This window comes from Rhinopithecus roxellana, chromosome 5 (assembly GCF_007565055.1).
Source record: "Rhinopithecus roxellana isolate Shanxi Qingling chromosome 5, ASM756505v1, whole genome shotgun sequence".
Lineage (NCBI taxonomy): Eukaryota > Metazoa > Chordata > Mammalia > Primates > Cercopithecidae > Rhinopithecus > Rhinopithecus roxellana.
The window spans coordinates 135,820,929-135,835,904 of record NC_044553.1 but is presented as its reverse complement, the minus strand read 5'-3'; the positions used below and the strand labels follow the sequence as shown (position 1 = coordinate 135,835,904).

At 46.3% G+C, this 14,976-nt stretch overlaps 1 protein-coding gene across 1 annotated transcript in view; it reads left to right on the top strand.

Annotated features, from left to right (window-relative positions):
* The window catches only part of ALKBH1 (alkB homolog 1, histone H2A dioxygenase), a 41,537-nt gene extending 33,784 nt beyond the window's left edge, over window positions 1-7,753 (top strand). The window contains exons 5-6 of the mRNA XM_010382726.2: window positions 4,656-4,849; window positions 6,574-7,753. Of these exons, the coding sequence (XP_010381028.2) occupies window positions 4,656-4,849; window positions 6,574-7,003 (624 nt within the window). The 3' untranslated portion in view covers window positions 7,004-7,753. The remainder of the gene's footprint in view (window positions 1-4,655; window positions 4,850-6,573) is intronic.
* Window positions 7,754-14,976: the final 7,223 nt, after the last annotated feature.

Below are 14,976 nucleotides of genomic sequence, written 5' to 3'. Positions count from 1 at the left end.
GGGCCGGGCGTTCCTTAACACCTGAAGTTAAAAGTCACGTCTGGGCCGGGCGTTCCTTAACACCTGAAGTTAAAAGTCACGTCTGGGCCGGGCGTTCCTTAACACCTGAAGTTAAAAGTCACGTCTGGGCCGGGCGTTCCTTAACACCTGAAGTTAAAAGTCACGTCTGGGCCGGGCGTTCCTTAACACCTGAAGTTAAAAGTCACGTCTGGGCCGGGCGTTCCTTAACACCTGAAGTTAAAAGTCACGTCTGGGCCGGGCGTTCCTTAACACCTGAAGTTAAAAGTCACGTCTGGGCCGGGCGTTCCTTAACACCTGAAGTTAAAAGTCACGTCTGGGCCGGGCGTTCCTTAACACCTGAAGTTAAAAGTCACGTCTGGGCCGGGCGTTCCTTAACACCTGAAGTTAAAAGTCACGTCTGGGCCGGGCGTTCCTTAACACCTGAAGTTAAAAGTCACGTCTGGGCCGGGCGTTCCTTAACACCTGAAGTTAAAAGTCACTTCTGGGCCGGGCGTTCCTTAACACCTGAAGTTAAAAGTCACTTCTGGGCCGGGCGTTCCTTAACACCTGAAGTTAAAAGTCACTTCTGGGCCGGGCGTTCCTTAACACCTGAAGTTAAAAGTCACTTCTGGGCCGGGCGTTCCTTAACACCTGAAGTTAAAAGTCACTTCTGGGCCGGGCGTTCCTTAACACCTGAAGTTAAAAGTCACTTCTGGGCCGGGCGTTCCTTAACACCTGAAGTTAAAAGTCACTTCTGGGCCGGGCGTTCCTTAACACCTGAAGTTAAAAGTCACTTCTGGGCCGGGCGTTCCTTAACACCTGAAGTTAAAAGTCACTTCTGGGCCGGGCGTTCCTTAACACCTGAAGTTAAAAGTCACTTCTGGGCCGGGCGTTCCTTAACACCTGAAGTTAAAAGTCACTTCTGGGCCGGGCGTTCCTTAACACCTGAAGTTAAAAGTCACGTCTGGGCCGGGCGTTCCTTAACACCTGAAGTTAAAAGTCACGTCTGGGCCGGGCGTTCCTTAACACCTGAAGTTAAAAGTCACGTCTGGGCCGGGCGTTCCTTAACACCTGAAGTTAAAAGTCACGTCTGGGCCGGGCGTTCCTTAACACCTGAAGTTAAAAGTCACGTCTGGGCCGGGCGTTCCTTAACACCTGAAGTTAAAAGTCACGTCTGGGCCGGGCGTTCCTTAACACCTGAAGTTAAAAGTCACGTCTGGGCCGGGCGTTCCTTAACACCTGAAGTTAAAAGTCACGTCTGGGCCGGGCGTTCCTTAACACCTGAAGTTAAAAGTCACGTCTGGGCCGGGCGTTCCTTAACACCTGAAGTTAAAAGTCACGTCTGGGCCGGGCGTTCCTTAACACCTGAAGTTAAAAGTCACGTCTGGGCCGGGCGTTCCTTAACACCTGAAGTTAAAAGTCACGTCTGGGCCGGGCGTTCCTTAACACCTGAAGTTAAAAGTCACGTCTGGGCCGGGCGTTCCTTAACACCTGAAGTTAAAAGTCACGTCTGGGCCGGGCGTTCCTTAACACCTGAAGTTAAAAGTCACGTCTGGGCCGGGCGTTCCTTAACACCTGAAGTTAAAAGTCACGTCTGGGCCGGGCGTTCCTTAACACCTGAAGTTAAAAGTCACGTCTGGGCCGGGCGTTCCTTAACACCTGAAGTTAAAAGTCACGTCTGGGCCGGGCGTTCCTTAACACCTGAAGTTAAAAGTCACGTCTGGGCCGGGCGTTCCTTAACACCTGAAGTTAAAAGTCACGTCTGGGCCGGGCGTTCCTTAACACCTGAAGTTAAAAGTCACGTCTGGGCCGGGCGTTCCTTAACACCTGAAGTTAAAAGTCACGTCTGGGCCGGGCGTTCCTTAACACCTGAAGTTAAAAGTCACGTCTGGGCCGGGCGTTCCTTAACACCTGAAGTTAAAAGTCACGTCTGGGCCGGGCGTTCCTTAACACCTGAAGTTAAAAGTCACGTCTGGGCCGGGCGTTCCTTAACACCTGAAGTTAAAAGTCACGTCTGGGCCGGGCGTTCCTTAACACCTGAAGTTAAAAGTCACGTCTGGGCCGGGCGTTCCTTAACACCTGAAGTTAAAAGTCACGTCTGGGCCGGGCGTTCCTTAACACCTGAAGTTAAAAGTCACGTCTGGGCCGGGCGTTCCTTAACACCTGAAGTTAAAAGTCACGTCTGGGCCGGGCGTTCCTTAACACCTGAAGTTAAAAGTCACGTCTGGGCCGGGCGTTCCTTAACACCTGAAGTTAAAAGTCACGTCTGGGCCGGGCGTTCCTTAACACCTGAAGTTAAAAGTCACGTCTGGGCCGGGCGTTCCTTAACACCTGAAGTTAAAAGTCACGTCTGGGCCGGGCGTTCCTTAACACCTGAAGTTAAAAGTCACTTCTGGGCCGGGCGTTCCTTAACACCTGAAGTTAAAAGTCACTTCTGGGCCGGGCGTTCCTTAACACCTGAAGTTAAAAGTCACGTCTGGGCCGGGCGTTCCTTAACACCTGAAGTTAAAAGTCACTTCTGGGCCGGGCGTTCCTTAACACCTGAAGTTAAAAGTCACTTCTGGGCCGGGCGTTCCTTAACACCTGAAGTTAAAAGTCACTTCTGGGCCGGGCGCGGTGGCTCAAGCCTGTAATCCCAGCACTTTGGGAGGCCGAGGCGGGCGGATCACGAGGTCAGGAGATCGAGACCATCCTGGCTAACACGGTGAAACCCCGTCTCTACTAAAAAATACAAAAAACTAGCCGGGCGACGAGGCGGGCGCCTGTAGTCCCAGCTACTCGGGAGGCTGAGACAGGAGAATGGCGTGAACCCGGGAGGCGGAGCTTGCAGTGAGCTGAGAGCCGGCCACTGCACTCCAGCCTTGGTGGCAGAGCAAGACTCCGTCTCAAAAAAAAAAAAAAAAAAAAAAAAAAAAAAAAAAAAGTCACTTCTGGCCAAAGTAAATACTTTCTGTCCAGACCTGTGACTCTGCTGCTTCAGCTACAATACATCCAGACTCTAGGAGAGACATCAGGCAAAAGTGTATTTTCTGATCAGATTTGAGGTTAATTTAGCAAAGAAAGAAGTGAGAGCAGAGGAGCATCAAGACAAAAGAAGAGTCTGTCAGGTACATGTAGCCCAAATAGCCCTCAGATTCATCCATATAGGAAACTGTAAATGTAAGTCTTAATCATAACTGCAGCCATGTCACTTGTGCAGAAAGATGTTACAGAGAGTATTATGGCCAGGCCAGGCATGATGGCTCACACCTGTGCTCCAGCACTTTGGGAGGTCGAGGCAGGCGGATCACTTGAGGCCAGAAGTTCAAGACCACCCTGGCCAACATCGTGAAACCCTGTCTCTACTAAAAATATAAAAATAAGCCAGGCATGGTGGCGGGCGCCTGTAATCCCAGCTGCTCAGGAGGCTGAGGCAGGAGAATCACTCGAACCTGGGAGGCGGAGGTTGCAGTGAGCCAAGGTCGTACCACTGCACTCCAGCCTGGGCGACAGAACAAGACTCAGTCTCAAAAAAAAAAAAAAAAGTATTACGGCCTTTGATACATTTTTTTAAGTGGAAAAATATATTTGTGATCCTTAGGTGTAAAAACAGAGACAGTTAGGGAAGTAAGTTCAGGAAATTACTTCCAATTTAAAGGCCTGCCTTGACCATGCTATAAATGAGAGTTAGTTCCGATGTTTTAAGCATGTCATCCCATCAGATTGACCAGTCAAACCGCCACTAAGCCATGTTGCAAGCTGAGAGATCCAAAACCGAACTGGCTATAGTATTTGAGTTGCCTTTTTATAAATTAACTTTTTAGTTTAGGATAGTTTTAGATTTTACCTTTGTCTCAAATAGTTAACCAATAGTAATACATTACTGTAATAGCAGCATTTGTACTTCATTTAGATTTCCTTATTTTTTAGCTAATATCTTTGTTCTTATATCTAATTTTCCAATATCCAGCATCTTACCAGGATACTACATTATATTTAGACATTGTGTTTCCTTGGGCACCTCTTGGCAGTGACATTTTGAGTTGCCTTTTTACCCTAACAGAACTATCTCATTTACAGATAGAGTATACTATACTAACTAGAGGGTGGTGGAATAATTGCTTCATGTGTAGACTCAATACCATATATAGCACAGTGCCTGTTATATAACAGGTGCTTGGGTTTTTGAATGATTCATTATTAGATCATTGGATACCTCAAGAATGGATGGATAGACCGGGCATGGTCTGTAATCACATGCTTTGCTCATGTCTGTAATCACAATGCTTTGGGAGACTGAGGCAGGAGGATCATTTGAGACCAGTCTAGGCAACATAGGGAGACCCCGCCTCTGCCAAAAAAAAAAAATTAGCCAGGCATGGTGGCACACACCTGTGCTCCTACCTACTTGGGAGACTGAGATAGGAGGATCACTGAGCCCAGGAGGTCTAGGCTACAGTGAGCCATGATCACACCACTGGACTTTAGCCTGGGCAACAGAATGAGACCCTGTATTTAAAAAAAAAAAAAAAAAAAAGGATGGACAGATAATGCTGTGTTAATATGTTAATGTGACTTTATAAGTAAGATTAAAGTGGTAATTAATCTTATGCCACAGTTTCCTATATTCCTGAGATCATTGTTTATTTTTCTTATTCTCTCTACATTTACCAAAGAAATACTCAGCAGATCATTACACACCTTTCCCTTCTGACCTGGCTTTCCTCTCAGAGCAAGTAGCCGCTGCCTGTGGATTTCAGGGTTTCCGAGCCGAAGCAGGGATCCTGAATTACTATCGCCTGGACTCCACACTGGGAATCCACGTAGACAGATCTGAGCTAGATCACTCCAAACCCTTGCTGTCATTCAGGTGAGTTAGTTCCAGGGATTTGGGATTACTTTTTATCATTTAATTCTTTTTTCTAAGGCATTTTACTCTAAAATAAATACAGATATTTAACTTTTTAAAAAATGGCTGGACTGGCCGGGCGCGGTGGCTCAAGCCTGTAATCCCAGCACTTTGGGAGGCCGAGACGGGCGGATCACGAGGTCAGGAGATCGAGACCATCCTGGCTAACACAGTGAAACCCCGTCTCTACTAAAAATACAAAAAAAACTAGCCGGGCGAGGTGGCGGGCGCCTGTAGTCCCAGCTACTCGGGAGGCTGAGGCAGGAGAATGGCGTAAACCCGGGAGGCGGAGCTTGCAGTGAGCTGAGATCCGGTCACTGCACTCCAGTCCGGGCGAGAGAGCGAGACTCCGCCTCAAAAAAAAAAAAAAAAAAAAATGGCTGGACTATAATCTTCCACTTCTGGGAATTTTAACAAATTATAGTTACTTTCTCTGTTTAAGACACATGGAACCTACCTTTTGTTTTATTTTTATTTTTTATTATTATTTTTTTTTGAGATGGAGTCTCATTCTGCCACCCAAGCCGGAGTACAATGGCGTGGTCTCGGCTCACTGCAACCTCCGCCTCCCGGGTTCAAGCGATTCTCCTGCCTTAGCCTCCCGAATAGCTGGGACTACAGGTGCACACCACCATGTCCAGCTAATTTTTTTTTTTTTTTGTATTTTAGTAGAGATGGAGTTTCACTGTGTTGCCCAGGCTGGTCGTGAACTCCTGAACTCAGGCAGTCCACCCACTTTGGCCTCCCAAAGTGCTGAGATTACAGGTGTGAGCCACTGCACCTGGCCGTAGCCTACCTTTTATAATAAAAGGCATTGTCAGTGCTCTGTGGAATAGACAAGTGGAAGGCCATAAAAGCAAAGTGAGTGACCTTTGGAATAGAAGAGCAAAATATAGAGCAAAGCACAAAAGCCTGAGTGGTTTATTCTCCTTGTCTCCCTAAAAGTAAGTTTAAATTTGTGCCAAGTTTTGCACCTGTATCTCGGCAAAGTGCCTTTTATTAATTGCCTTATCTTTAAAATGAAGAATGGTAAAAACATAGTAAAGAACTCAAATGATTTTATTGAAAGACTCAAAGACATATCAGTAGGCTGGGCATGGTGGCTGACGCCTGTAATCCCAGTACTTTGGGAGGCCGAGGCCAGTGGATCACTTGAGGTCAGGAGTTTGAGACCAGCCTGGCCAACATGGTAAAACCCCATCTCTACTGAAATACAGAAATTAGGCATGGTGGCTCACGCCTGTAATCCCAGCTACTCCAGAAGCTGAGGCACAAGAATCACTTGAACCCAGGAGGCTGAGGTTGCAGTGAGCCGAGATCGCGCCACTGCACTCCAGCCTGGGTGATGAAATAAGACTCTATCTTTTAAAAAAAGCATCAATAAAACTTAAATGGATAATGTTAAAGCTAAGTTCTTCATTTGCTTATTTAACTGCATCAGATTTTATTTTGCAGCAGTTCTGTGGGCTGTCATAAGTATAGGTAGAAGGTCATGAGTTGGTCAGTCATAGACACAAGCCAGAAGAGAAGGATCTTAGCACAGTTTTAAAAGGAGGATTTGGGAGCAATATTTCAAAATATCAAGTTGAAATTAGAAAATAACACAGTTGGCAGTAACATAGTTACTAAACATAGTTAATAAATAAAACTTACTCTTGCGTGTTGTTTTTACTTATTTTTTGTAGCTTTGGACAGTCTGCCATCTTTCTCCTGGGCGGTCTTCAAAGGGATGAGGCCCCCACGGCCATGTTTATGCACAGTGGTGACATCATGATAATGTCGGGTTTCAGCCGCCTGTTGAACCACGCAGTCCCTCGTGTCCTTCCAAATCCAGACGGGGAAGGCCTGCCTCACTGCCTAGAGGCACCTCTCCCTGCTGTCCTCCCCACAGATTCAATGATAGAGCCCTGTTCTATGGAGGACTGGCAGGTATGTGCCAGCTACTTGAAGACTGCTCGTGTTAACATGACTGTCCGACAGGTCCTGGCCACAGACCAGAATTTCCCTCTAGAACCCATCGAGGATAAAAAAAGAGACATCAGTACAGAAGGTTTCTGCCATCTGGATGACCAGAATAGCCAAGTAAAACGGGCCAGGATAAACCCTGACAGCTGAGACTTGGAGATCCTATCCTTTTACTCAGGCACCTGCTTACCATAAATGACCATGTTATTGTGTATTGCCATGGACTTCAGCACCCAGACAAGCCAAAAACAGAGACAGGGAAGAACTCATTGATGATCACACTGTTGCCTTGGAACCCATGCAGAAGTAAACTCATTAGCCACTTTGCTGAGAGAAGTGTTTGACATGGTCTGATCCTAGTTACATGTTGGCTGTAATGTTGAGAAGTCAGTCCAAGGAGGTATGTTCTTCCACGACAGCCTTCTCAGCCTCTGCCATTTCCTTTGAGGAAGGTAGAAGCGAATTTCCATGTCTGCAGAGTCTTTAAATACCTCAGATTTTATTAATGGGAAATACAGTACCCCTCCCTCCACTGCATCTGGTAATTTATGGTAAAATTGTGGTTCCGTGAACCAGCTATTAGTCTCATCTTCTTAACTCCCTCAGTCATCAAATTCTTTGATCTTCTCTGGCTCTCACAGAAAAATCCTTTACACATGAAAACAATGGAACTGGAAAATCTTGTCTCAGAAAAGAAATTAATCACAACTGTCTCTCTTGCCTAAAAGATAAATGTATGTAAACCCAAGGAAAAGGGAATTTAGTTTCTCCACATGTCATTTCGGTCTCCAAACTCCCTGTTGGCTTTTTAATGCAATTTTAATTGTTGAAATAAAAAAGTCCCAAGGGTGTTTTGTTACTGTTTTCTCCATGAATAAACTCACTTGATTTTAAATTAAAGATCTATATCTGTCTTTGGGGTTTAGTGTATCTGGGATTAGGTTTTTTTTTCTGTTTTTCTTTGCTGTATTGTTCATGCTATTGAAGCCCTCTAACTGTTTCTGCCCTACACCACCCTGCTCTGCCCTGAGTATTCTTTGTGGCTGTCTCACAGAAGAGAGAACATTTCTTGATATTCCAGTCACTGCTGTTTTGTCTGAGGGTAGGCGGCTTGGAAAATGTAGGCAACACCAAGTTTTAATCTTTGTATCCCCAACAATTTGACTCACTATATTGTGGTCCAGGTTACTTTACAGTTCTCTGGACCTCGGTTTCCTCATTCACAAAATGAAGATACTATTGACTACCATCTTCCTAAAGGGATATTGGTATTTAAAAGAGAATTAAGTGCTCCTTTCTAGAAACATGATGTGCCAAAATTGTTTTATTATATGGGCTCTTTGAAACATCCTAACTTCCTTGTGTGGAGGACTGGCTGGAAGTCAGTTTGGTACCTACTGTTTGCAATGCGTATTATTAAGTTTACATGTCTCCTCTGTCCTGCCCCCTTTTTAAATTACTGGCATTGAATATTGAGTTCATATAGTAATAGGGTTTTTTAAATGAGTGAAAATTATGGATTGATCTCTTATGTGTAAGCTAGGTTCTTTTTTTTTCAGAGTTTCACTCTTGTTGCCCAGGCTGGAGTGCAGTGCAATGGCACAATCTCAGCTCACTGCAACCTCCACCTTCTGGGTTCAAGCGATTCTCCTGCCTCAGCCTCCTGAGTAGCTGGGATTACAGGCATGCACCGCCACACCTGGCTAAGTTTGTATTTTTGGTAGATATGGGGGTTCTCCATGTTGGTCAGGCTGGTCTTGAACTCCTGACCTCAGGTGATCCGCCTGCCTTGGCCTCCCAAAGTGCTGGGATTACAGGCGTGAGCCACCGTGCCCAGCCTAGGTTCTAAATTTAATGTATAATATAAATCTTATATAATTAAAAAATACCACTGGGTAAGATTACCACTGTTAACCTTAAATTTTCTACAATGTATGTTAAATGTGACCTACAGAAACCAACATACTGTCATTAAGTAAATCCAACAGACAGTCTAGCATTAAGACAAATTATTCTTTCTTCAGTTGCTTGTCAAATAAAGGCATTGGTCTGTGTATAGGAACCATGTTGTGCAAAAAACACATATCCAAATTGTAGAGTCACACTTGATGAAGTGAGACGTTTATGCCATGAGAAGCAGGTAGAAACAGGCCAGCCAAGAGAATAGCACATTCCTGTCTCCTGGGATGGTGAACAGATCATTTGCACAATTAAATATTCACGCACGCTCTCTCCCGCCCCATCTCTCTCCTCCCTCAAGCCGTCCCCACTTCCTCTGGCTCTCTCTTTACTTTTATTTGCATTTTTTTTTTTTTTTTTTTTTTTTTTTTTTTGGAGACGGAGTCTCGCTCTGTCACCCAGGCTGGAGTGCAGTGGCGCGATCTCGGCTCACTGCAAGCTCCGCCTCCCGGGTTTACGCCATTCTCCTGCCTCAGCCTCCCGAGTAACTGGGACTACAGGCGGCCGCCACATCGCCCGGCTAGTTTTTTTGTATTTTTTTTTTTTTAGTAGAGACGGGGTTTTCACCGTGTTAGCCAGGATGGTCTCGATCTCCTGACCTCGTGATCCGCCCGTCTCGGCCTCCCAAAGTGCTGGGATTACAGGCTTGAGCCACCGCGCCCGGCCCTTATTTGCATATTTTTATGAAGCACATATGATTGAAGATGTATATAATGTAACTCAGTCTCTGGCAGTAAACAGAAAATTATATAATCCAGTAAAAAGGAAAAATTGGTTGTTTTTTTACAGGAGCGTGATTGCTTAGGGTTAATTGTCTAAAATACATTTTCTAAGAGGTCATCAAACTATGACCCACCTCTCATTTTTGTACTGCCCTTGGGGTAAGAATAGTTTTTACACTTCTGAACTGTTGTGGAGAAATCAAAAGGATATTTTGTGACACATGAAAATCATAAAATTTAAATTTCAGTGCCGATAAATAAATTTTATTAGAACACAGCTGCATTAATTGATTTCCATATCTGTGGCTGTTTTCATGCTGTAATAGCAGAGCTGAGTAGTTGCAACAGAGACGTATAGCCCACAAAGCCTAAAGACATGATCTAGCCCTTTATGGAAAAAGGCTGTGGGCACCTAGAAAGGAACCTAGACCCTTAGAAAGGACTCTAGAAAAGAACCTGAAGCCAAGAACTGGGACCAAGGGAAAGATTTTCTTCCCCCTGTCCCACCCCCGTTGAGACGGGGTCTCACTCTGTCACCCAGGCTGGAGTGCGGGGGCGCAATCACAGCTCACTGTAGCCTTGACCTGGGCTCAAAAGATCCTTCCACTTCAGCCTCATGAGTAGCAGCTGGGACTAAAGGCGAGCACCACTATGCTGGCCTTGGCCTCCCAAAATGTTGGAATTACAGGCATAAGCATAAGCCACTCTGCACCCAGCCTTTTCCTTTTTTTTTTTTTTGAGACGGAGTCTCGCTGTGTCGCCCAGGCTGGAGTGCAGTGGCCGGATCTCAGCTCACTGCAAGCGCCGCCTCCCAGGTTTACGCCATTCTCCTGCCACAGCCTCCCGAGTAGCTGGGACTACAGGCGCCCGCCACCACGCCCGGCTAGTTTTTTGTATTTTTTAGTAGAGACGGGGTTACACTGTACCCAGGATGGTCTCGATCGCCTGACCTCGTGATCCGCCCGTCTCGGCCTCCCAAAGTGCTGGGATTACAGGCTTGAGCCACCGCGCCCGGCCTTTTTTTTTTTTTTTTTTTTGAGACGATGTTGCTCTGTCACCCAGGCTGTAGAGCAGTGGCATGATCATGGCTCACTGCAACCTCTGCCTCCCAGGCTCAAGCAGTCTTCCTGCCTCAGCCTCCCAAGTATCTGGGACTACAGGCGTGCACCACACACACAGCTAAGTTTTGTATTTTTTGTAGAGATGGGGTTTTGCCACATTGCCCAGGCTGGTCTCAAACTCCTGAACTTGAGCGATCCACCCACCTCAGCCTCCCGTGTTTGGATTACAGGCATGAGCTACTGTGCCAGGCCTTATTATTTTATACTAAAGGAAGAAAAAAATGTTAGGTTTGATCTAGGACGTATATATATATAGCGTCAAGAGTAGGCCAGGCTTGCCCGGGCGCGGTGGCTCGCACCTGTAATCCCAGCACTTTGCGAGGCCAAGGCGGGCGGATCACGAGGTCAGGAGATCAAGACCATCCTGGCTAACACGGGTGAAACCCCCGTCTCTACTAAAAAATAACAAAAAAATTAGCTGGGCGTGGTGGCAGGCGCCTGTAGTCCCAGCTACTTGGGAGTCTGAGGCAGGAGAATGGCGTGAACCCGGAAGGCGGAGCTTGCAGTGAGCCGAGATCGCACCACTGCACTCCAGCCTGGGTGACAGAGCAAGACTCTGTCTCAAAAAAAAAAAAAAAGGTAGGCCAGGCGCAGTGGCTCATGCTTGTAATCCCAGAACTTTAGGAGGCTAAGACGGGAGGATCACTTGAGCCCAGAAGTTCAAGGTTACAGTGAGGTAGATTGTGCTACTGCACTCCAGCCTGGGCAACAGCAAAAACCTGCCTCTAAAAACAGGGCTGGGTGCTGTGACTCATGCCTGTAATCCGAGCACTTTAGGAGGCCAAGGCGGGTGGATCACCTGAGGTCACGAGTTCGAGACTGATCTCACCAACACGGCAAAACTCAGTCTCTACTAAAAATACAAAATTGGCCGGGCGTGGTGGCTCACACCTGTAATCCCAGCACTTTGGGAGGCCGAGGTTGGCGGATCACTTGAGGTCAGGAGTTTGAGACCAGCCTGGCCAACATGGTGAAACACCATCTCTACCAAAAATACAAAAATTAGCCAGGCATGGTGGCCGGCACCTGCAATTCCAGTTACTCAGGAGGCTGGTGCAGGAGAATCGCTTGAAACTGGGAGGCTGAGGTTGCAGTGAACTGAGATTGTGTCATTGCACTTTAGCCTGGGTGACAACAGCAAGACTCCATCTCAAAATATATATATATATATATAATTATAATTAGCTGGACATGGTGGCGGGCACCTGTAGTCCCTGCTACTTGGGAGGCTGAGGCAGGAGAATCACTTGAACCTGAGAGGTGGAGGTTGCAGTGAGCCAAGTCACGACATTGCACTCCAGCCTGTGCAACGAGCAAAACTCCATCTCAAAAAAAAAAAAAGTAAAGTCACAGATTTTAGGCCCTGAGAAACTGGTTCTCTAATACTCTGTTAGTAGGGATGTAAATTGCTGTAGCCCCTAAGGCACAACTTGGCATCATGTAATGTGTGACTTTTTATCCTACTTTGACCAGGGTAGTCCTGGATCTCATTTTCCACTCAGAAGTGGTCTCTTGTTCAATGATAATTTATGTGGTCATCCTAATAGTGTTTTCAAATGTGTACCCTTTGTCACAGTAAATTTCACTTCTAGGAATTGAGTCTGTGGAAAGTAATCAGAGCTGTCCAGAAATATTTTTGTGTGAGAATATTTATAATAGAGAAAATTTGAAATGTGCTCAATATCCAGCAACAGGGAGTTAGTTAAATTCATGTACTTTTTCAGCACATGGCTACTAAGCACTGTTCTTTAGCTGCACGAGTACTTGCCTTTGTGGAGCTTGTATACTGGATATGCCGTAACCCTATGTAGCCTTTAAAGGCCATGTTTTAGTTAGAATAGAGATAAGGGGAAATGTTTATACTGTATTTAGGTGAGAAATCCAATTATAAAACTGTCCTTAGTAACCTAATTTTGTATAGAATGTTGACATTTTTATTTTGTATTTTTTGCTCAGACCTCTCAGGGGTGAAATGTTTACATTTTTTTTTAATCTGGAATTGCCAAGCGCGGTGGCTCACGCCTGTAATCCCAGGACTTTGGGAGGCCGAGGCGGGCGGATCACAAGGTCAGGAGATCGAGACCATCCTGGCTAACACGGTGAAACCCTGTCTGTACTAAAAATACAAAAAATTAGCCAGGCGAGGTGGCGGGTGCCTGTAGTCCCAGCTACTCAGGAGGCTGAGGCAGGAGAATGGCGTGAACCCGGCAGGCAGAGCTTGCAGTGAGCCAAGATCTCGCCAGTGCACTCCAGCCTGGGTGACAGAGCAAGACTCTGTCTCAAAAAATAAATAAATAAATAAATAAACTGGAATCATGTGAATACCAAAACGTGAATGATGGTGAATTACAGTTGATACTTATTTGTGCTTTTCTATATTTCTGATTTTTAATTATTTTTCTCTTTCTGCATGCCCCCCTCCCCCACCCCATCTACTGGGCACCAGAGTTATTTGATTTTTTTGTTTTGTTTTTTTGAGACAGGATCTGACTCTGTTGCCCAGGCTGGAGTGCAGTGTACAACCACGGCTCACTGCAGCCTCAATCTCCTGGGCTCAAACAACCCTCCCGCCTCAGCCTCCCAAGTAGCTGGGACTACCGGCACCACCAGGGCCTGCCTGGCTAACTTTTCTGATTTTTTTTTGTAACGACAGGATTTCACCATGTTTCCCAGGCTGGTCTTGAACTCCTGAGCTCAAGTGATCCACCTGCCTGAGCCTCCCAAAGCTCTGCAATTACAGGCATGAGCCACCGTGCCCAGCTTGTCTGATATTTTTGACATTAAAAATCTTTTTAAAACATTTTTTTAAGGCTGGGCACAGTGGCTCGTGCCTATAATCCTAGCACTTTAGGAGGCCGAGGCAGGCGGATTGTCTGAGCTCAGGAGTTCAAGACCAGCCTGGCCAACATGGTGAAACCCCATCTCTACTAGAATACAAAATAATTAGCCAGGCATCATGGGACGTGCCTGTAATCCCAGGTACTCGGGAGGCTGAGGCAGGAGAATCGCTTGAACCTGGGAAGTGGAGGTTGCAGTGAGCAGAGACCACGCCACTGCACTCCACTCCAGCTTGGGTGACAGAGTGAGGCTACGTCTCAAAAAAAAAAACAAGGCCGGGCGCGGTGGCTCAAGCCTGTAATCCCAGCACTTTGGGAGGCCGAGACGGGCGGATCACGAGGTCAGGAGATCGAGACCATCCTGGCTAACACGGTGAAACCCCGTCTCTACTAAAAATACAAAAAACTAGCCGGGCGAGGTGGCGGCGCCTGTAGTCCCAGCTACTCGGGAGGCTGAGGCAGGAGAATGGCATGAACCCGGGAGGCAGAGCTTGCAGTGAGCTGAGATCTGGCCACTGCACTCCAGCCTGGGCGACAGAGCGAGACTCCGTCTCAATAAAAAAAAAAAAAAAAAAAAAAAAAAAAAACATGTTTTTTTTTGAGACAAGACTTTTGCTCTTGTCGCCCAGGCTGAAGTGCAATGGCACAATCTCAGCTCACTGCATCCTCCACCTCCCGGGTTCAAGCGATTCTCCTGCGTCAGCCTCCCAAGTAGCTGGGATTACAGGCACCCGCCACCACACCTGGCTAATTTTTGTATTTTTAGTAGAGACAGGGTTTCACCATGTTGACCAGGCTAGTCTTAAACTCCTGACCTTGTGATCCGCCCACGTCGGCCTCTCAAAGTGCTGGGATTACAGGTGTGAGCCACTGCATCCAGCCAAAAAAAAAAAAAAACTTTTTTTTGTTTTTTTTTTTTTGAGATGAAGTGTCGCTCTTGTCGTCCAGGCTGGAGTGCAGTGGCGCGATCTTGGCTCACTGCAACCTCCGCTTCCCGGGTTCAAGTGATTCTCCTGCCTCAGCCTCCTGAGTAGCTGGGACTACAGGCATGTGCCATGACGTCTGGCTAGTTATTTTGTATTCTAGTAGAGATGGGATTTCACCATGTTGGCCAGGCTGGAAGAAGAAGTTTCTCTGCACTTCCTCTTATTTTAAAATATGTCTGGTTAAGGTGGATCCACTCACTACTCTCTACTTATTATTTCGGTAGAGCCTCTTGCCTGTTGCCTATTTTTTGCACCCCATGTCTGGTTTTTCCTAGAAGGGTGCCAGGGCCTCAGACATAGATGTCCTGCTGAACAGGACAGACTCAATGAGACTTGGCTTTCCAGTGTTTCTCAGTTCTTTGGTCACTAAGATAAGCTGGTCTTACCCCATTTCTCTTTTCCCTTAATGTAAAATCTTTATTTATTAGAGTAAAAAAAAAAAAAAAAAAGAGCCTACACTAGGTGGATCCAATAAGGCAGATTAGAATGGTAATGAGG